At 43.3% G+C, this 21,192-nt stretch overlaps 1 protein-coding gene across 1 annotated transcript in view; it reads right to left on the bottom strand.

Annotated features, from left to right (window-relative positions):
* Window positions 1–21,192, bottom strand: part of cfap74 (cilia and flagella associated protein 74) — a 404,620-nt gene that overhangs the window by 240,649 nt on the left and 142,779 nt on the right. The window contains exon 6 of the mRNA XM_072244753.1: window positions 698–796. Coding sequence (XP_072100854.1) covers window positions 698–796 — 99 coding nt within the window. The remainder of the gene's footprint in view (window positions 1–697; window positions 797–21,192) is intronic.

Here is a 21,192-nt window from a genome sequence, read left to right as displayed (position 1 = left end):
CTGCAGATGTGGTCACCAGAAACCACAATGGGGTCCACCAGCTCCCACATCATGCAGCTACAGCACATCAGCTGATCCTGCATCATCCCTACATTATTCAATTAGCTGTAATTTAGAAACTTTTTATTCAACCACTACAATAGCCATAATTGCTACTTACCTGTGCCTCCCCACTGAAGCCTCTTGAGCCAAAGCCTCAAGTTCCTGCTCCTACACTGGTCCACTCACACAATAGCTGCTCTGCCTTGACCCTGCTTTAATTTTATTTGCCCCGCTAATGAATCACGAATCAATTGGTTTGCTACTAATACACTGAACCCCGCGAAACACTCCTCTTTTAAAATCTACTCTCGACCTGTAGGAAGCTGTCTCTTTCTCTGTGAATCGATTGGTCTGCCACTAATGTGGCGAGCCTTGCGAAATGTTTATTTTTAAAATGCTTCTCCTTGACCTGTGCGAAGCTCTCTCTCTCTCTCTCCATGTGAATCAATTGGTCCGCTGCTAATGCCCTCCTCTCTAATCTTAAACCTATGCCTTCTAGTATTTGATTCCCCAACCCTGGGAAAGAGACTGAGTGCGTTCACTCTATCTATATTCTTCATGATTTGATACACTAAGATATCCACCAAACAAGATGTTAGAGAAATGATTTCTACAGTTGTGAATTTATGAAGTAAATCTCAGACATATCGCTTACATATTGTTGACAGTTTCTTGCTCTTGAATATCTTCTTCCACTTTGTTTCTCTGTTCCATTAAAGTTTCCATTCTCCTCCAACATTCTTTTAACTTGCCTCTAAAATTAGAAAACGTACCAGTGACCCAATGCACAGAGTAAGGATGCAGCCCACAGAACATCAAATATTTCATGAAATTCTCTTATACTATTAACACAAGATTCTGCAGATGCTGGAAATCTGGAGCAACACACACAAAATGCTGGAGGAACAGCAGGTCGGGCATATCAATGGAGAAGAATAAAGAGTCGATGTTTCAGGCTGAGGTCCAATTTTATTCTGATATATTCTATTATTTCACTAAATTTTCCTGTTGTTATTAGTTTCATAAGAGTTTTAATGCTTAGGCTTATGGGCACCAAGATTGCTTTTAACTATAAGAGCATAAATCATAGGAGCAGAATTAGGCCATTTGGCTCATGGAGTCTGCTCCTCCATTCTATCATGGTTGTCTTATTATCCCTCTCAACCCCATTTTACTAATCTTACTAATCACTCTTACTACATTTACTACTCTTAAAAACTCTTACTAAACAAAAACCTATCAACCTCTACTTTTTAACATAAAGTTTTCAAGTTTAACTAAAGGAAACAATGGCTTTAAGTTAGTAGCATATAGTAAACAACATTTTTCATGCAAAAATTTATTCTTCTAATATACACTCAATGGCCACTTTATTTAGGTACCTCCTGTATCTAATAACGTAGCCACTGAGTGCATATTCATGGTCTTCTGCTGCTGTAGACCATCACTTCAAGGTTAGATGAGATGTGCATTCAAGATGCTCTTCTGCACACCACTGTTATAACGTGTGGCTATTTGAGTTATTGTTGCCTTCCTGTCAGCTTGAACCAGTCTGGCCACTGTCTCCTGACCTCTCTCAAGGCGTTCTTGCTCACAGAACTGTCACTCATTGAATGTTTTTTTTTTGTTTTTTTGCACCATTCTCTATAAACTTCAGGCACCTGTGTGTGAAAAGTCCAGGAGTTAGAGAACAACTCAGCAGGTCAGGCAGCATCTACAAATGCTGGAAATCCATAAAACCATAAGACACAGGAGCAGAATTAGGCCATTCAGCCCATCAAGGCTACTCCACCATTCCATCATGGCTGATCCTGATTCAATTCAACCCCATACACCTGCCTTCTTGCCATATCCTTTGATGCCCTGACCAAACAGGAAACTATCAACTTCTGCTTTAAATACACCCACAGACTTGGCCTCCACTGCAGTCTGTGGCAGAGCATTCCACAGATTCACTACTCTTTAACTAAAAAAATCCTCCTTACCTCTGTTCTAAAAGGTCGCTCCTCAATGTTGAAGCTGTGCCCTCTAGTTCTGGATACACCCACCAGAGAAAAACATCCTCTCTACATCCACCTTATCTAGTCCTTTCAACATTCAGTGAGATCCCCACACATTCTTTTAAATTCCAGTGAGCACAGGTCCAAAGCAGCCAAACATTCCTCCTGTGTTAACCCCTTCATTCCTGGAATCATCCTCGTGAACCTCCTCTGGACTCTCTCCAATGACAACACAGCCTTTCTGAGATATAGGGCCCAAGTGCAGCCTGACTAGTGTCTTATAAAGGCTCAGCATTATCTCCTTGCTTTTATATTCTATTCCTCTTGAAATAAATGGAAACATTGCATTTGCCTTCTTTACCACAAACTCAACCTGTAAATTGACCATCTGGGAGTCTTGCACGAAGTCTCTGCAGGAAGTCTCTGCAACATGGATGTTTGAATTTTCTCCCCATTTAGATAATCGTCTGCGCTATTGTTCCCTTTACCAAAATACATTATCATACACTTCCCAGCACTGTATTCCATCTGTCACTTTTTTGCCCATTCTTCCAATTTATCTAAGTCCTGTTGTGAACGCATTGCTTCCTCTAGCACTATCCACCCCTTTACCTATCTTCATATCATCTGCAAACTTTGCCACAAAGTCATTAATTCCATTATCTAAATCATGACAAACTATATGAAAAGTAGCAGTCCCAATACTAACCCTTGAGTGCACCACTAGTCACTGGTAGCCAACTAGAAAAGGTCCCCTGTATTCCCACGCAATGCCTCCTGCCTGTCAGCCATTCCTCTATCCATGCCAGCATCTTGCCTGGAATGGCATGGGATTTTATCATGTTAAGCAGTCTCATGTGTGGCACCCTATTAATGCTTTCTGAAAATCCAAGTTAATGATATTCACTGCCTCTCCTTTGTCCACCCTGCTTGTTACCTCCTGCTGAACTTCTCCAGCATTTTGTGTGTGTTGCTCAGTGAATACAATCTTTCTCTCAACTAATATGACTTCCGGGTTGAGCTGGTGCTGATGTAGCAGACTCCAGTCTGCCTGTGCGTGCTGTCCGGGAGAGTGTGAGAGTGAGTGACTGTGAGTGTGAGAAAGAGGTTGGTTTGGCCTTTGGCATTCTTATGTTCTATTTTAAATTTTGGACACAGCTGCTTGTATAACTTGTGTTTGGTCACCTTACAAAGGAATTTTTTTCTGGCCTATCCCTTGTTTTGGGTGGCTGATCTTTTCACCTTTGCAAAAGCAGTTCACCAGCACCAGTTGTAATAGAGGGGCTTAGCGTGTTTTTCAAAGCAAAAAAATGAACTGATAATTAGAATTGTGACAAAATTGTTGTAGGCCTAACAAGGTGGGACTAAGAGTTGCTTCGTGGTGTAGTTTACTGGTGGAGAGAGCGGACTTTACTGACTTTGGTTCAAGAGGCTTCGGTGAGGAGGCATAATTGAGTAGCGGGTAAAGCTTTTGTAGTGGTTGAATAAAAAAGTCACCAAACTACAACTAATTAAATAAAGTAAGGAAGATGCAGGATCAGGAGGTGTGCTGTACCTGCATGATATGGGAGCAGGTGGACCAAATTGTTGTTCCTGGTGATAACATCATCTCCAGCAAGAGTTGGCTGTTCGAGGAACTCAGGACCAGATGATGACCTGGAATCTGTGCTTCAAATACTGTGACACATCAGGGAGGGGGAGAGTTACCTGAACGCTCTGTTTCAGGAGGTAGTCACACCCATTAGATTAGCTGCCTCAAATTCAGTCTGTAGTCAGGGACAAGAAGATGTGACTGTGAGTGAGGCAGGTAGTGGGATCCAAGAGATAGTGCTGGACGAGCCTCAGCCCTTGAGCTTGTCCAACAGGTCAAGATTCTTACTCCCTCTGTGGACGAGAGTGGTGGCTGTGGGAAGGATGAGCAACCTAACCATAGTTCAGGGAGCCATTCAAAAGGGGGAGAGAAGAGAAATGGAGTGGTAATTGGGGATAGTATAGGCAGGGGAATAGACGAAGTTCTCTGTTGCAGGGATAGAGCGGGCTTACCTGATGCTGGGTTCAGGACATCGTATCTGACCTGCAGAGGAATTTGCAGTGGAATGGGAAAGATCCAGTTGTCATGGTCCATGTGGGTATCAATTACATAGGTAGGACAAAGAAAGAGGTTCTACTGAGGGAATTTGAGCAGCTAGGGATTAATTTAAAAAAGCAGAACCAAAATGATGGGTAATCTCTGAATTACTACTTGAGCCACGTGCAAATTGGCACAGGGTTAAGAAGATTACAGAGTTAAATGCATGGCTCAAGAATTGGAGTGGGAGAAGTGGCTTTGAATTCCATAAGACCATAAGACAAAGGAGCAGGTCGGCCATTCAGCCCATCGAGTCTGCTCCGCCATTTCATCATGAGCTAATCCATTCTCCCATTTAATCCCACTCCCCCGCCTTCTCACCATAACCTTTGATGCCCTGGCTACTCAGATACCTATCAATTTCTGCCTTAAATACACCCAATGACTTGGCCAATTCTGGGAAAGTGGCACCAGTATTGGGGAAGGAGGAAGCTGAACCATTGGGACGGGCTCCACCTGAACCGTGAGAGGACCTGGATCCCAGAGAATCACATAACTAGTGTTGTGGACAGGGCTTTAAACTAAATAGCAGCAGGGTGAGTTCAACAAATTGGAGCGTATAAAGTAAAAAAGAAAAGTGTGGATAAAAGATAAAGTAAAAGCAAAAGGTAAAAAGGAGAAGAGTAAGGGTGAAGTGTAGAAAAGAATTTGAAGGCACAATGAGTGCAAGAGCACTTTATCTGAATGCCCGTCGTATTCGCAACGAAGTCTGTGAACTTGTGGCACAAATCAGCTTATAGTGGTACGATTTAGTAGCCATTACAGAGATGTTGTTGCAGGGTGGAGAGGATTGGATTTAAAATATCTAAGGATATCAGGTAATACAGAATGATAAGCAGGAAGGTAAGGGAGGTGGTGTAGCGCTCTTAATTAAGGATGAGATCAGGATGATAGTGAGAGACAATATAAGATTTAAGGAGCAGAATGTTGAATCCATCCGGATAGAGATTAGGAATAGATAGGGGGAAAAAAATCACTGGTCTGAGTTTTTTATCGGCCAATAACATTACAATGGCACAGGTAATAAACCGAGAAATATCTGAGGCAAACAAGAGAACATCTGCAGATACTAGAAATCGGAGCAACACACACAGAATGCTGGAGGAACTCAGCAGGCCAGGCAGCGTTTATGGAAAAAAGAACACTTTACGTTTCGGGCCGAAACCTTTTGGCAAGACAGGAGAAGAAAAGCTGAGGAGTAGATTTGAAAGGTGGGGGGAGGGGAGAGAGAAATGCCAGACGATAGGTGAAACTTGGTGGGGGAGGGATGAAGCAAAGAGCTAAAGAAGTTGATTGGTGAAAGAGACAGAGGCCATGGAAGAAAAAGAAAGGGAGGGGGAGGAGCACCAGAGGGAGGCGATGGGCGGGCAAGGAGATAACATGAAAGAGGGACAAGGGGGTGGGAAATGGTGAAAGGAGGGGTTGGAGATTGGAATGTAGATGCTTGGCGAAGAGGTCTCCCTTTCTCCATTGGATTTAGTTAGTGTAGATTGGGAACACAGGCTAGATGGTGGAACAGTTGAGGAACAGTGGAAGATTTTCAAAGAGATTTTTCACGGTGCCCGAAAGAAGTATATTCCAGTTAAAAGAAAGGACAGTAAGGGTGGGGAGAGCTAGCCATGGATAACTAAGAAAGTAAAGGAAGGCATCAAACTAAAAGATCGTGTGTACAAACTTGCCAAAAGTATTGGGAAACTGGAAGATTGCGAATACTTTAAAAAGTAATAAAGAACCACTAAGTGAGCAATAAAGAAATGGAAAATAGATTATGAAAATAAACTAGCACAAAATATAAAAACGAATTGTAAATGTTTGTATAATTATATAAAGCGGAAAAAGGTGGTCAAAGTGCATGTAGGTCCCTTTGAGGACGAGAAAGGGGAATTGATATGGGTAATAAGGAAATGGCCGAGGCTTTGAATGATTATTTTGTGTCAGTCTTTATAGTGGAGGACATGTCTAACATGCCAAACAGAGATGATATGGATGCGATGGGTGGTGAAGACCTCGATACAATAGTCATCACTAAAGAGGTAGTGCTGAGCAAACTTGGGGGCCGGGGGTGCTAAAGATAGACAAGTACCCTGGTCCTGATGGAATGCATCCCAGGATACTGAAAGAAATAGCAGAGATTTTAGTAGAAGCTTTGGTGATAATTTACCAAAAATCTCTGGACTCTGGGCAGGTCCCGGTGGATTGGAAGACGGTGAATATCATGCCACTGTTCAAAAAGGCAGGTAACTACAGTGGCATGCAAAAGTTTGGGCACCCCGGTCAAAATTTCTGTTACTGTGAATAGCTAAGCGAGTAAAAGATAAACTGATTTCCAAAAGGCATAAGGTTAAAAATGACACATTTCTTCAATATTTTAAGCAAGAAAACTTTTTTATTTCCACCTTTTACAGTTTGAAAATAACAAAAAAGGAAAAGGGCCCAAAGCAAAAGTTTGGGCACCCTGCATGGCAGTACTTAGTAACACCCCCTTTGGCAAGTATCACAGCTTGTAAACACTTTTTGTAGGCAGCTAAGAGTCTTCCAATTCTTGTTTGGGGGATTTTCACCCATTCTTCCTTGCAAAAGGCTTCTAGTTCTGTGAGATTCTTGGGCCGTCTTGCATTCACTGCTCTTTTGAGGTCAATCCACAGATTCTCGATGATGTTTAGGTCAGGGGACTGTGAGGGCCATGGCAAAACCTTCAGCTTGTACCTCTAGAGGTAGTCCATTGTGGATTTTGAGGTGTGTTCAGGTTCATTATCCTGTTGTAGAAGCCATCCTCTTTTCATCTTCGGCTTTTTTACAGACGCAGTGACGTTTGCTTACAGAATTTTGCTGGTATTTAATTGAATTCATTCTTCCCTCCACCAGTAAATTTTCCCCGTGCTACTGGCTGCAACACAAGTCCAAAGCATGATCGATCCACCTCCGTGCTTAACAGTTGGAGAGGGGTCCTTTTCATGAAATTTTGCACCCTTTTTTCTCCAAACATACCTTTGCTCATTGCAGCCAAAAAGTTCTATTCAAAAGGTTCAAAGGAACATCTAAACAAGCCTGATGCATTTTAGAAACAAGACCTGTGGATTGAAGTTAAAATAGAACTTCCTACTCACTTTTGTTATCTTATTTGGGCTGAGAAGTGGCAGATGGAGTTCAACCTGGAGAAGTGTGAGGTGGTACACTTTGGAAGGACAAACTCCAAGGCAGAGTACAAAGTAAACGGCAGGATGCTTGGTAGTGTGGAGGAGCAGAGGGATCTGGGGGTACATGTCCACAGATCCCTGAAAGTTGCCTCACAGGTAGGTAGGGTAGTTCAGAAAGCTTATGGGGTGTTAGCTTTCATAAGTCGAGGGATAGAGTTTAAGAGTCGCGAGGTAATGATGCAGCTCTATAAAACTCTGGTTAAGCCACACTTCGAGTACTGTGTCCAGTTCTGGTTGCCTCACTATAGGAAGGATGTGGAAGCATTGGAAAGGATACAGAGGAGATTTACCAGGATGCTGCCTGGTTTAGAGAGTATGCATTATGATCAGAGATTAAGGGAGCTAGGGCTTTACTCTTTGGAGAGAAGGAGGATGAGAGGAGACATGATAGAGGTATACAAGCTATTTAGAGGAATAGATAGAGTGGATAGCCAGCGCCTCTTCCCCAGGGCACCACTGCTCAATACAAGGAGACATGGCTTTAAGGTAGGGGGTGGGAAGTTCAAGGGGGATATTAGAGGAAGGTTTTTTACTCAGAGAGTGGTTGGTGCTTGGAATACACTGCCTGAGTCAGTGGTGGAGGCAGATACACTAGTGAAATTTAAGAGACTACTAGACAGGTATATGGAGAAATTTAAGGTGGGGGGTTATATGAGAGGCAGGGTTTGAGGGTCGGCACAACAATGTGGGCCAAAGGGCCTGTACTGTGCTGTACTATTCTATGTTCTAGTACTTTCTTTTATGCCCTTACCTTGTCAGCCACGGTTGTCTACCCCTGCCATTTAAGAACAACTTCTTCTGTGGGATATATCTATCCTGTGCTTTGTGAACTATTCCCAGGAACTTCAGCCACCTCTGCTCTGCCATCATCCCCACCAGTATCCAGAGATACACACACAAATTGCTGGAGGAACTAAGCTTTTGAATCTCTTGAGTCTACAATTAAATTAATGTTTAAATGCTTTAGGGACAACTACTTCCCTTCTGCCTCAGATTACTGAATGGTCCATGAATACTACATCACTACTTTTTCTCTTTTTGCACTACTTATCTGTTTATTTATTTATTTTATATTTATTTTCTTGGTAATTTAAAGTAAATTTTATGTACTACACTGTTCTGCTGCCACAAAAGAACACATTTTACAACATACGTCTGTGATAATAAACCTGATTTTGATTCTGAAATAACCTCAAAGAGCTAATAAAAAAGTTTACACTTTGCCTTAAATGTTGCTCTCTGTTTAAAGGGAAAAATATGCCTATCAATGGACCGTTATATCTTACTAGCTTAAATTGTTTGTTAAAAACATAATTTGAGATTCACAGGTGAAGTGGAAATATTAACAAATACTATTTGTTTATAAGCATAGCCTTCAAAGTTACTTTCCTTCTCAGTGTCTGTCCATTCTAACATTTAACGTTTAGTCTGATGGATAAGGATGGAAAATTTTCTTTCCTAAAGTACATTAGTTTTTACAACAATGCAAAATTTCACACTCAGTTTCTTACTCCTGATGCATTTAATTACTTGAAAGTAAATTCTCCAACTAAGATTGATAAAGCCATAGGATACTTGTCCAATAACTTAACCATGATGCTACGGTATCGCACCACACACAAATAGAATATATATGCATTTTGATAATACATTTACTATGACCTTTGAACTTGTATTGCCGACCTTGTCTCAGCTTTCTTCCTGGGAGATTACAATCCTCCATTCTGATGACAAGTCTGTTCCACCCTGTATTTCTAACACTGTATGCTTGAGGCCAGTTATTTTTACACTTTCAAAGACCTCAGTATTGGTCATTGTTTCCTGCCAGCAAGGGTTTATTACTGAACAGAGGGAGCACCTGTGAAACGGCATGAGCTGTTTAATGTGCCATCTGCAGAGGGTCCATGGGCAAACATGCACAGTGCTTAGCACATTTGCATTCTTGGCCAAAAATCATGTTTATGAAATAGAAAGAAATCAAATCTAATTAGGTCAGAACTAATAAACAACTAGTACTTTATTGAAATCAATGCTGACATTTTTTTGTTGATTTTGCTGTTCCCAGCTCAATCAACTTGCTGAAGGTAACCAGCCTTCAATGTAGGCCACTAACATCAAAACACAAAGTAAATTTGTTATCAAAGTGTGAGTATGTCACCAGATAGTACCCTGAGATAGTAACAAAACCATGTTGTTGTAGAGAACCTGTGGTAAAGCAGGATATTTTCTTCCCAGATTGACTCTCCTGGGTGACAATAATTAACCTTACACAGACCCCCACAATATCAGTTCTTTATCTCATTGCCCACAGGGAGGAGACAGACAGGACACCATTTTAAATCCTAATCCAAGGGATTCTGCAGATGCTGGAAGTCCAGAGTAACACACACAAAATGTTGGAGGAAAACTCAGCAGGTCAGGTAGATCCTGAAGAAGGTTCTTTGCCTGAAACGTCAACTATTTATCCCTCTCCATAGACATTGCCTGTCCTGCTGAGTTCCTCTTACTCTTACCAATCAAGAACCTTTGGTTAAGAAGGCGTATGGTGCATTGGCCTTCATCAATCGTGGGACTGAGTTTAAGAGCCGAGAGGTAATGTTGCAGCTATATAGGACCTTGGTCAGACCCCACTTGGAGTACTGTGCCCGATTCTGGTCGCCTCTCTACAGAAAGGATGTGGAAACTATAGAAAGGGTGTAGAGGAGATTTACAAGGATGTTGCCTGGATTGGGGGGGCATGTCTTATAAGAATAGGTTGAGTGAACTTGGCCTTTTCTCTTTGGAGTGGCAGAGGAAGAGAGATGACCTGATAGCGGTGTACAAGATGAGAAGAATCATTGATTGTGTGGATAGTCAGAGCCTTTTTCCAAGTGCTAAAATGGCTAGTGCGAAAGGGCACAGTTTTAAGGTGCTAGGAAGTAGGTACAGAGGAGACGTCAGGGTTAAGTTTTTTATGCAGAGAGTGGTGAGAGCGTGAAATGGGCTGCTAGTGACGGTGGTGGATGCGGAAAAGATAGGATCTTTTAAGAGACTGGATAGGTACATGGAGCTTAGAAAAATAGAGGGCTATGGGTAACCCTAGGTAATTTCTAAGGTAAGGACATTTTCGGCACAGTTTTGTGGGCTGAAGGGCCTGTATTGTGCTGTAGGTTTTCTATGTTTCTATGTTTCTAACCTATCAACCTCTGCTTTAAAAATGACCTGGCCTCCACAGCCATCTGTGTCAATGAATTCCACAGATTCACCACCCTCTGGCTAAGGGAATGCCTCTTCACCTCTGTTCTAAATGGATATCCCTGTATTCTGAGGTCAGGCCCTCTGGCCGTAGACTCCCTGACTATTGGAAACATCCTCTCCACATTCACTGAAGGTGCTCTGTAACACCATTGCTCACAGTTATAATTGTGACTGAAAATTACTGAACAATCTAAATGAAAATTTTTTCATTTTTTTAAAATTAGGAAACTTTAGTTTAATAATGAGGGTGGCTGAAATATATGAAATACAAAGGCCATAAGACCATAAGACATAGTAGCAGAATTAGACCTTTTGGCCCATCGAGACTGCTCCACCATTTAATCGTGGCTGATCCTTTTCTCCCCTCGTCAACCCCATTCCCCGGCCTTCTCCCTTCAAGAACCCATCAATCTCTGCCTTAAATACATGCAAAGACCTGGCCTACACTGCTGCCTATGGTAACAAATTCCGCAAATTCACCACCCTCTGGCTAAAGAAATTTCTTCACATCTTTGCTTTAAATGGACATTCCTCTATCCTGAGGCTGTGTCCTCTTAAACTAGACTCCCCCACCTTGGGAAACATGCTTTCCAGAGCTACTCCGTCTAGGCCTTTCAACCTTTCAACATTCAAAAGATTTCAATGATATCCCTTGTCATCCTTCTAAATTCCAGTGAGTACAAACCCAGAGCCATCAAACGCTCCTCGGATGATAAGCCTTTCATTCCTGGAATCATCTTGTGAACCGCCGCTGGACCCTCTCCAATGCCAGCACATCTTTTCTTAGATGAGGAGCCCAAAACTGTTCATAATACTCAAGGTGAGGCCTCACCAGTGCCTTATAAAGCCTCAGCATCACATCTTTGCTCTTGTATTCTAGACCTCTTGAAATGAAGATATGGAGGCAGAGCAGAGTGATGATGGCGCTAAACGGTGACTCCTTTGTTTGCGTCTTCGTGAACAGCTCTATTTCCATCTTTAATATATTTATTTTTCCCTTTCAGGGTTCTTTTGAAGACCCTGACCTGGAGTTACATGCTGACTATGGTTCTTTGTGGGAATGGGACCCAGTCTTGGGTTTCATAACTGGCCGACGTTGTTTGGCACGCCAAGGGTTCGGCCGAAGAGTCTGGCTTGGCTTTGGAAGCCTAGGATCTCGGGGTTTCTGGAGATGGGCGGATTGAAGGTCAGTGTCACGGCAGGAGACCCGTGTGTCATCAGGGGAGTCCGAATATCTACGGCTGTGTGCCCAGATCTATGGGCACAGAACTCGAAAACAGTAACTTTTAACATCCTAAACCAGTGAGTTGTTTGTTATGTCTCCCTGCTCGCTGTGATAACGGAGACATCTCTTTCTCCCTTATTAGGGACAGAGAGAGCCTGTGGTATGTCAAAGACTGAGTGAAATGTGGCCTTTGGGGTAACTGCAAGACTGTGTCTTTGCTGTTGCTTTGCTCATGCTTGAGTGCTTGGTGGTGGGTGCCGATGCTTTTACTTGCTGGTGGGGGAGGGGTGATTGTTGCTTGCTGCCGCTTATGCATGGGAGGGAGGGGACTTTGGGGTTCTAACATTTAACTGCCATTCATTCTTTGGGGCACTCCTCTGTTTTTGTGGATGGTTGTGAAGAAAAAGCATTTCAGGATGTTTATTGTATACATTTCTCTGACATTAAGTGTACCTTTGAAACCTTTGAATCCTAACATTGCATTTACTTTCCTCAGCACCAACTCTAATTGTAAGTTAAACTTTGTATGTCAGATTTTTGGATTTTCTCCCATTTAGAAAATAGTCTGCACATTTAATTCTTCTACCAATGTGCATGACCATGCATTTTCCAACATGGTATTTCATTTGCAACTCTCTTGCCCATTCTTCTAATCTTACCTGTTTCCTCAACACAATCTGCCCCTCTATCAATCTTCGTATCATCTGCAAACCTGCTAACAAAGCCATCTATTCCTTCACCTAAATCATTGATATACAGTATAAAAAGCAGTCCCATCACCAACCCCTGCGGAACACCATTAGTCAGTGACAGCCAAACAGAAAAGGATCCTTTTATTCCCACTCGCTGCATCCTACCAATCAGCCAATGTTCTAACCATGCCAGTAACTTTCCTGTAATACCATGGGTTCTTAACTTGGTAAGCAGCCTCATGTGTGGCACCTTGTCAAAGGCCTTCTGAAAGTCCAAATATACAACATTCACTACATCTCCTTTATCTATCCTACTTGTAATCTCCTGAAAGAATTCTAATGGACTTGTCAGGCAAGATTTTCCCTTCAGGAAACCATGCTGACTTTGTCCTATCTTATCTTGTGTCACCAAGTACCCCATAACCTCATCCTTAACAATTGACTCCAACATCTTCCCAATCACTGAGGTCAGGCTAACTAACCTATACTTTCCTTCCAACTGCCTTCCTCCTTTCTTAAAGAGCGGTGTGACATTTGGAATTTTCCAGTCCTCTGGCACCATGCCAGATTATGGCATGCCATCTAAAAAGCACATAAGGATGTAAGATACTCATCCTCTGATCTGCTTCTGTAGCCATTGTACTTATATGCCTTTATTGATTCGGCACAACATTGTGGGCCGAAGGGCCTGTTTCTGTGCTGTATTGTACTATATTCAATGTTCTCAGTTAATGTTATTGCATATGGTGATTCCCCAAAATATTGATTGCTCTTATTGGTTCGATGGGAAAGTCATGGAGCTGAAATGACTTATGGCAAGCAGTTTATGGCAATGTCTGCTAACCAAAGCTTCAAAGCTAAGCACAGTGGTGTTGGCAACATTACTCCCTATCTCCCAGATGAGCTAAATCTTTTTTACTCTCAGTTTGATGTCACCAACACTGAGCCACCGAGGACAGCCGCCAAAGTGACCTGCACCTTGGTCATTTCTGAAGCTGAAGCACGCAGGTGTTTCCACTGAGTGGACAGTCGCAAAACTGCGGTACTGGACAGCATTCCAGGGCGGGTACTCAGGATGTGCATGGCACAACTGGCAGATGTATTTACTGATATCTTAATCTCTCCTTCTCTTAGTGTAAGTCCCCTCCTGCTTCAAAACATCCACCATTGTCCCTGTACGCAAATAGACCAAGGTAATGTGTCTGAATGACTGGAATCCTGCCGCACTTACCTCTATAATAAGCAAATGCTTTGAGAGGCTGGTTAAGGACTACATCTGCAGCATGCCACCACCCACGCTCGACCCCCTACAATTCACCTACTGACACAACCAATCGACAGATGACTAATAGTCACAGCACTGCACACCATCCTTACCCATCTGGAGAAGAAGGATGCTTATGTGAGAATGCTGTTCTTGGATTACAGTTCAGCATTCAACACCATAATTCCCTCCAGGCTTGACAAGAAGCTCAGAGACCTTGGCCTTCACCCTGCCTTGTGCAGCTGGATCCTGGACTTCCTGTCAGATTGCCGGCAGGTGGTAAGAGTGGGCTCCCTCACCTCTGCCCCTCTGATCCTCCACACAGGTGCCCCTCAGGGCTGTGTCCTAAGCCCCCTCCTTTACTCTCTGTACACCCATGACTGTGTTGCCACCCACAGCTCCAATCTGCTAATTAAATTTGCTGATGATACTAGATTGATTAGCCTAATCTCAAATAATAATGAGGCAGCCTACAGAGAAGAAGTCATCACCCTGACACAGTGGTGTCAAGAAAACAACCTCTCCCTCAATGTCGCAAAATCAACAGAGCTGGTTGCAGACTACAGGAGGAATGGAGATAGGCTAATCCCTATTGACATCAGTGGATCTGGGGTTGAGAGGGTGAACAGCTTTAAGTTCCTCGGGATACACATTACTGGGATCTCATGTGGTCTGTACCTACACGTGTGCATCTTTCACCTCAGACGGTTGAAGAAGTTTGGTATGGGTCCCCAGATCCTAAGGGCTTTCTACAGGGTCACAATTGAGAGCATCCTGACTGGCTGCATCATTGCCTGGTATGGGAACTGTACTTCCCTCAATCGCAGGACTCTGCAGAGGGTGGTGCGGACAGCCCAGCGCATCTGTAGATGTGAACTTCCCACTATTCAGGACATTTACAGAGACAGGTGTATAAAAAGGGCCCGAAAGATCATTGGGAACCCAAGTCACCCCAACCACAATCTGTTCCAGCTGCTGCCGTCTGGAAAATGGTATCACAGCATAAAAGCCAGGACCAACATGCTCTTGGACAGCTTCTTCCAGCAGGCCATCAGACTGATTAATTCACGCCAATACAATTGTATTTCTATGCTATATTGACTGTCCTGTTGTACATACTATTTATTACAAATTACTATGAATTGCACATTGCACATTTAGACGGAAGAGTAACATAAAGAGTTTTACTCCTCAAGTATGCAAAGGATGTAAGTAAAAAAGTCTATTCAATTCAATTCAAATGTTAACTGTTGCTCTTTGCACAGATGCTTCCTGAGAATTCTAGCATATTCTGTTTCTCTATGAAGATGCAGCATTATGACAGATAAAATGATATGATAATATATTATTTATATGGTATATTATATAATGTACATAAATATGCAGAAATGTAGAATTAGTATCATTGTTGAGGATTTTATACTGGGAATAGGATTAATATCTGAAGTTGGCAGATTATTAAAAACATATTAGGCATAGTGGCTTAATAGTTCACCCAGAACGAGAGGGCATGACTTCAGGGTTGAAGGACGTCCATTTAGAACAGAGATGCGGTGAAATTTCCTGAGTCAGAGGGTGGTAAATCTGTGGAATTTGTTGCCAAGAGCAGCTGTGGAGACCAAGTCATTGGGTGTATTTAAGGCTGAGGTAGATAGGTTCTTGATTAGCCAGGGCATTAAAGGGTATGGGGTGAAAGCAGGGGAGTGGGGATGACTGGAAGAATTGGATCAGCCCATGATTGAATGGTGGAGAAGACTTGATGGGCCGAATATCCTACTTCTGCTCCTATATCTTAAGGTCTTAGGGTTTTATGGACTAGATGGACTGAAGGGCCTATTTGTCAGCTGCAGCATTCTATAATTATTATTTTGAAAGCTGGAAGAAAGATAAAATGAATATATTTCAGTTAATTGCTTTTATTATGATCTTGGAGCTCATAAGATTAGTCATTACATTCAGTAAAAAGGTGAGAGCCTCAGCTACTGCTATGTGTATTAAAGCAGACAGCAGAAAGATTGTCATATTATCTCATGATGTAGATGAACAAACTACTTACACCATGTTGTCAAATACAGGGAGTAATCCATCTATAAATAAACAACTTATAAATTGTTTCTCTACTCAATAACACAGCCCAGCAAAAAAAAAACCTCTGCTTTCAAACCTATAATTTCAGTTTGGCAAGTAAATTAATGAATCACATTATCACATAATGATTCCTAGAGAATTTGCCCCATTAACTCTGTGTCTGTTCTATGTATGAGCAATCTAATTAGTCTCACTCCCCCAGCTTAACCCACCAGAGAAACAGACAATAGACAATAGGTGCAGGAGTAGGCCATTCGGCCCTTCGAGTCAGCACCACCATTCACTGTGATCTTGGCTGATCATCCACTATCAGTATCCAGTTCCTGCCTTATCCCCGTAGCCTTTGACACCGTTATCTATAAGAGCTCTATCCATCTCTTTCTTGAAAGCATCCAGAGACTTGGCCTCCACAGCCTTCTGGGGCAGAGCATTCCATATATCCACCACTCTCTGGGTGAAAAAGTTTTTCCTCAACTCCGTTCTAAATGGCCTACCCCTAATTCTTAAACTGTGGCCTCTGGTTCTGGACTCACCCATCAGCGGGAACATGATTCCTGTCTGCAGCGTGTCCAATCCCTTAATAATCTTATATGTTTCAATAAGATCCCCTCTCAGCCTTCTAAATTCCAGAGTATACAAGCCCAGCTGCTCCAATCTTTCAACATATGACAGTCCCGCTATCCCGGGAATTAACCTTGTGAACCTACGCTGCACTCCCTCAATAGCAAGAATGTTCTTCCTCTAATTTGGAGACCAAAACTGTACACAGTACTCCAGGTGTGGTCTCACCAGGGCCCTGTACAGTTGCAGAAGGACCTCTTTGCTCTTATACTCAATTCCCCTTATTATAAAGGCCAGCATGCCATTAGCTTTTTTCACTGCCTGCTGTACTTGCATGCTTGCTTTCAGTGACTGATGCAGAAGAACACCTAGATCTCGTTGTGCTTCCCCTTTTCCTAACTTGATTCCATTTAGATAATAATCTGCCTTCCCGTTCTTACCACCAAAGTGGATAACCTCACATTTATCCACATTAAACTGCATCTGCCATGCATCTGCCCACTCACCCAACCTGTCCAAGTCACACTGCATTCTCATAACATCCTCCTCACATTTCACACTGCCTCCCAGCTTTGTGTCATCGGCAAATTTGCTAATGTTACTTTTAATTCCTTCATCTAAATCATTAATATATATTGTAAACAGCTGCAGTCCCAGCACTGAACCCTGCGGTACCCCACTGGTCACCGCCTGCCATTCTGAAAGGGACCCGTTAATCACTACTCTTTGTTTTCTGTCAGCCAGCCAATTTTCAATCCATGTCAGTACTCTGCCCCCAATACCATGTGCCCTAATTTTGCCCACTAATCTCCTATGTGGGACTTTATCAAAGGCTTTCTGAAAGTCCAGGTACACTACATCCACTGGCTCTCCTTTGTCCATTTTCATAGGTTACATCCTCAAAAAATTCCAGAAGATTAGTCAAGCACGATTTCCCCTTCGTAAATCCATGCTGACTCGGACCAATCCTGTTACTACTATCCAGATGTGTCGTAATTTCATCTTTTATAATTGACTCCAGCATCTTTCCCACCACCGACGTCAGGCTAACCGGTCTATAATTCCGTTTTCTCTCTTCCTCCCTTCTTGAAGAGAGGGACAACATTAGCCACCCTCCAATCCACAGGAACTGATCCTGAATCTATAGAGCATTGGAAAATGATTACTAATGCATCCATGATTTCTAAAGCCATCTCCTTCAGTACCCTGGGATGCAGACCATCAGGTCCCGGGGACTTATCAGCCTTCAGACCCAACAGCCTATCCAACACCATTTTCTGTCTAATATAAACTTCCTTCAATTCATCCGTTACCCTAGGTCTTTTGGCCACTATTACATCTGGGAGAATGTTTGTGTCTTCCCTAGTAAAGACAGATCCAAAGTACCTGTTCAACTCGTCTGCCATTTCCTTGTTCCCCATAATAAATTCACCCGCTTCTGTCTTCAAGGGCCCAATTTTGGTCTTAACTATTTTTTTCCTTTTCACATACCTAAAGAAGCTTTTACTATCCTCCTTTATATTCTTGGCTAGTTTACCTTCGTACCTCATTTCTTCTCCACGTATCGCCCTTTTAGTTACCTTCTGTTGCTCTTTAAAAGATTCTCAATCCTCCAGCTTCCCACTCGTCTTTGCTATGTTATACTTCTTCTCTTTTATTTTTATGCTGTCCATTACTTCCCTTGTCAGCCACGGCCTCCCCTTACTCCCCTTAGGATCTTTCTTCCTGTTTGGAATGAACTGATTCTGCACCTTCCACATTATTCCCAGAAATACTTGCCATTGCTGTTCCACTGTCATCCCTGCTAGGGTATTGTTCCATTGAACTTTGGCCAGCTCCTCCCTCATAGCACCATAGTTCCCTTTGTTCAACTGAAATACTGACACTTCCGTGTTTCCCTTCTCCCTCTCAAATTGTAGATTAAAACTTATCATATTATGGTCACTATCTCCTAATGGCTCCTTTACCTCGAGGTCCCTGATCAAATCCGGTTCATCGCTCAACACTAAATCTAGAATTGCGTTCTCTCTGGTAGGCTCCAGTACAAGCTGTTCTAAGAATCCATCTCGGAGGGACTCCACAAACTTCCTTTCTTGGGGTCCAGCACTAACCTGATTCCTCCAGTCTACCTGCATGTTGAAGTCCCCCATAACAACTGTAGCATTACCTTTGCGACATGCCAATTTTAACTCTTGATTCAACTTACACCCTACATCTAGACTACTGTTTGGGGGCCTGTAGATAACTCCCATTAGGGTCTTCCTACTCTTCGAATTTCTCAGTTTTATCCATACTGACTCCACGTCTCCTGATTCTATGCCCCCTTCGCAAGGGACTGAATATCATTCCTCACCAACAGAGCCACCCCACCCCCTCTGCCCATCAGTCTGTCCTTTCGATAGGACATATACCCTTGAATATTCATTTCCCAGGCCCTGTCCACTTGAAGCCATGTCTCTGTTATTCCCACAACATCATACTTGCCAATTTCCAACTGAGCCTCAAGCTCATCCACTTTATTTCTTATACTCCATGCATTCATATACAATACTTTTAATTCATTACTCCCCTGACCTCCCATATCAGTTCCTTTATCACTTGGCCATACTGTACGATCCCTTCTTGAGCTTTCTGCTCTGTTGATTCTGCTGTCATTCTTAACTTTTCTTATTCTCACTTTCCCTTTATCTCCATCCTTATGTCTCCAGTTTGTCCCCTCCCCCCCACAACTTAGTCTAAACACACCCGTGTTGCAGAGGCAAACCTGCCTGCCAGAATGCTGGTGTTCCGCTTATTAAGGTGCAACCTGTTCCTTTTGTACAATTCATCCTTACCCCGAAACAAACCCCAGTGGTCCAAGAATGTAAATCCTTGATTTTTGCACCAGTTCCTCAGCCACACATTCAGATCCATTATCTCCCTATTCTTGACCACTCCAGCACGGGGAACTGGAAGCAAACCGGAGATAACCACCCTGGAAGTCCTGCTTTTCAGCCTTCTTCCGAGTTCTCTGAAGTCACGCTGTAGAATATTTTTCCCGTTCTTCCCCACGTCATATGTGCCAACATGCACCACCACTTCTAGATGTTCTCCTTCACCCTTGAGGATTCCTTATAATCGGTCCATGACGTTCTGGATCCTGGCACAAGGGAGGCAACACACCATCCTTAAATCCCGCCTGTTGCTGCAGAATCCCCTTTCTGTACCTCTCACTATGGAGTCCCCTACTACCACGGCTCTGCCTGACGTCTGCCTCCTCAGATTTGCCTCAGCGCCAATTGTTGACTCGCAGACCAGTCCGCCCCTCAGACTGGCACTGTCTTCTGTCCCGACAGCTTCCAAGAGGGAAGTGCCTCCCACTTTGAAATCTCTTACTAACTCTTCCTTCAGTTAGTCCTGACGAAGGGTCTCGGCCTGAAACGTCGACTGTACCTCTTCCTAGAGTTGCTGCCTGGCCTGCTGCGTTCACCAGCAACTTTGATGTGTGTTCCAAGAGGGAGAACCTGTTTACGAGAGGTACATCTCCCGGGGTCTCCTGTACTTCAAGCATCCTTTGCTTGCTCATCGTCATCCTCCTACTCTCTTCCTGTATCCTGGGTGTAACGACCTCACTGTAAGTCCTGTCCAGAAAACTCTCGTTCTCCCGGATTAATCTAACGTCATCCAGTTGCCTCTCCAGAGCTGCAACACGGTCCTTCAGAAGCTGAATCTGGACACATTTTCCGCAGGTGTAGGATCCAGAGGCACCATCAGTGTCCCTGACCTCCCACATCATGCACGCAGCACACTGAATCAGCCCAGCGGTCATCTCTTCTCCACTTCTCACCCTCTCCGACTGTGGTGTAGTCTCTTCCCTCAGCCTCCTCGCCGAAGACTCCTGAGCCCAAGACTCGCACTTATCTCACAAGGCACTTCCCTCGACAAGGCCGCTCCCCTAGAGCGAGCCTTGCTTAAATTAGCTGATCATTTCAGTAATTAGCTTCACCTGCCTCACCTCCTCCGACCTCGAAGGTCTGGTTAGCTCGCTGCTCACAACCGGCTTTTTAAATCAGCCGCTCCTTGTCAGCCAATCCAATATGGACATGCAATATGTACAGCTGCTTAACCTGCTGCCTGCTTAAATAAATAACTGCTGATAAAAAGATTAGAATTCAAAGTTTGTCAGTAAATTTACAGTTTTGATGTTTAAGTCAATATTGTCTCCAAACATCAAACAGTCCTTCCTGATGAATTCCAAACCATAGTCGGGGACTTCAACCAGGCTTGTTTGAAGAAATTCCTACCCAATTACCATCAGCATATAACCTATAGAACCAGAGATTGCAACACACCAGATCATCGTCATGTGAGATAAGGAATGCCTAGCATTCCATGCCCAGACTGCATTTTAGGGCATCTGATCACTTAGCTGTCCTCTTCATTCCCGCAAACAATCAGAGACTAAAGAGCAAAACGCCAGAGATTAGCTCACAAAGACATAGTCACGGGAAGCAGCGGAGTGGCTATGGGATTGTTTCAAGTTGATGGACTGGGCCATGATAGAGTCATGAGTTGTAAAACAGTATAGCACAGAAACAGGCCCTTTGGTCCCTCTAGTCTATGCTGAGCCATTTAAAATGCCTACTCCCATCGACCTGCACCAGGACATAGCCCTCCATACCCCTACCATCCATGTACCTACCCAAACATTGAAATTGAACTCGTGTGCAACACTTGTGCTGGCAGTTGGTTCCACACTCACGACCCTCTGAATGAAGA

This window comes from Mobula birostris, chromosome 27 (assembly GCF_030028105.1).
Source record: "Mobula birostris isolate sMobBir1 chromosome 27, sMobBir1.hap1, whole genome shotgun sequence".
In the NCBI taxonomy this organism is placed as follows: domain Eukaryota; kingdom Metazoa; phylum Chordata; class Chondrichthyes; order Myliobatiformes; family Myliobatidae; genus Mobula; species Mobula birostris.
This window is presented reverse-complemented; position numbering and strand designations above follow the sequence as displayed.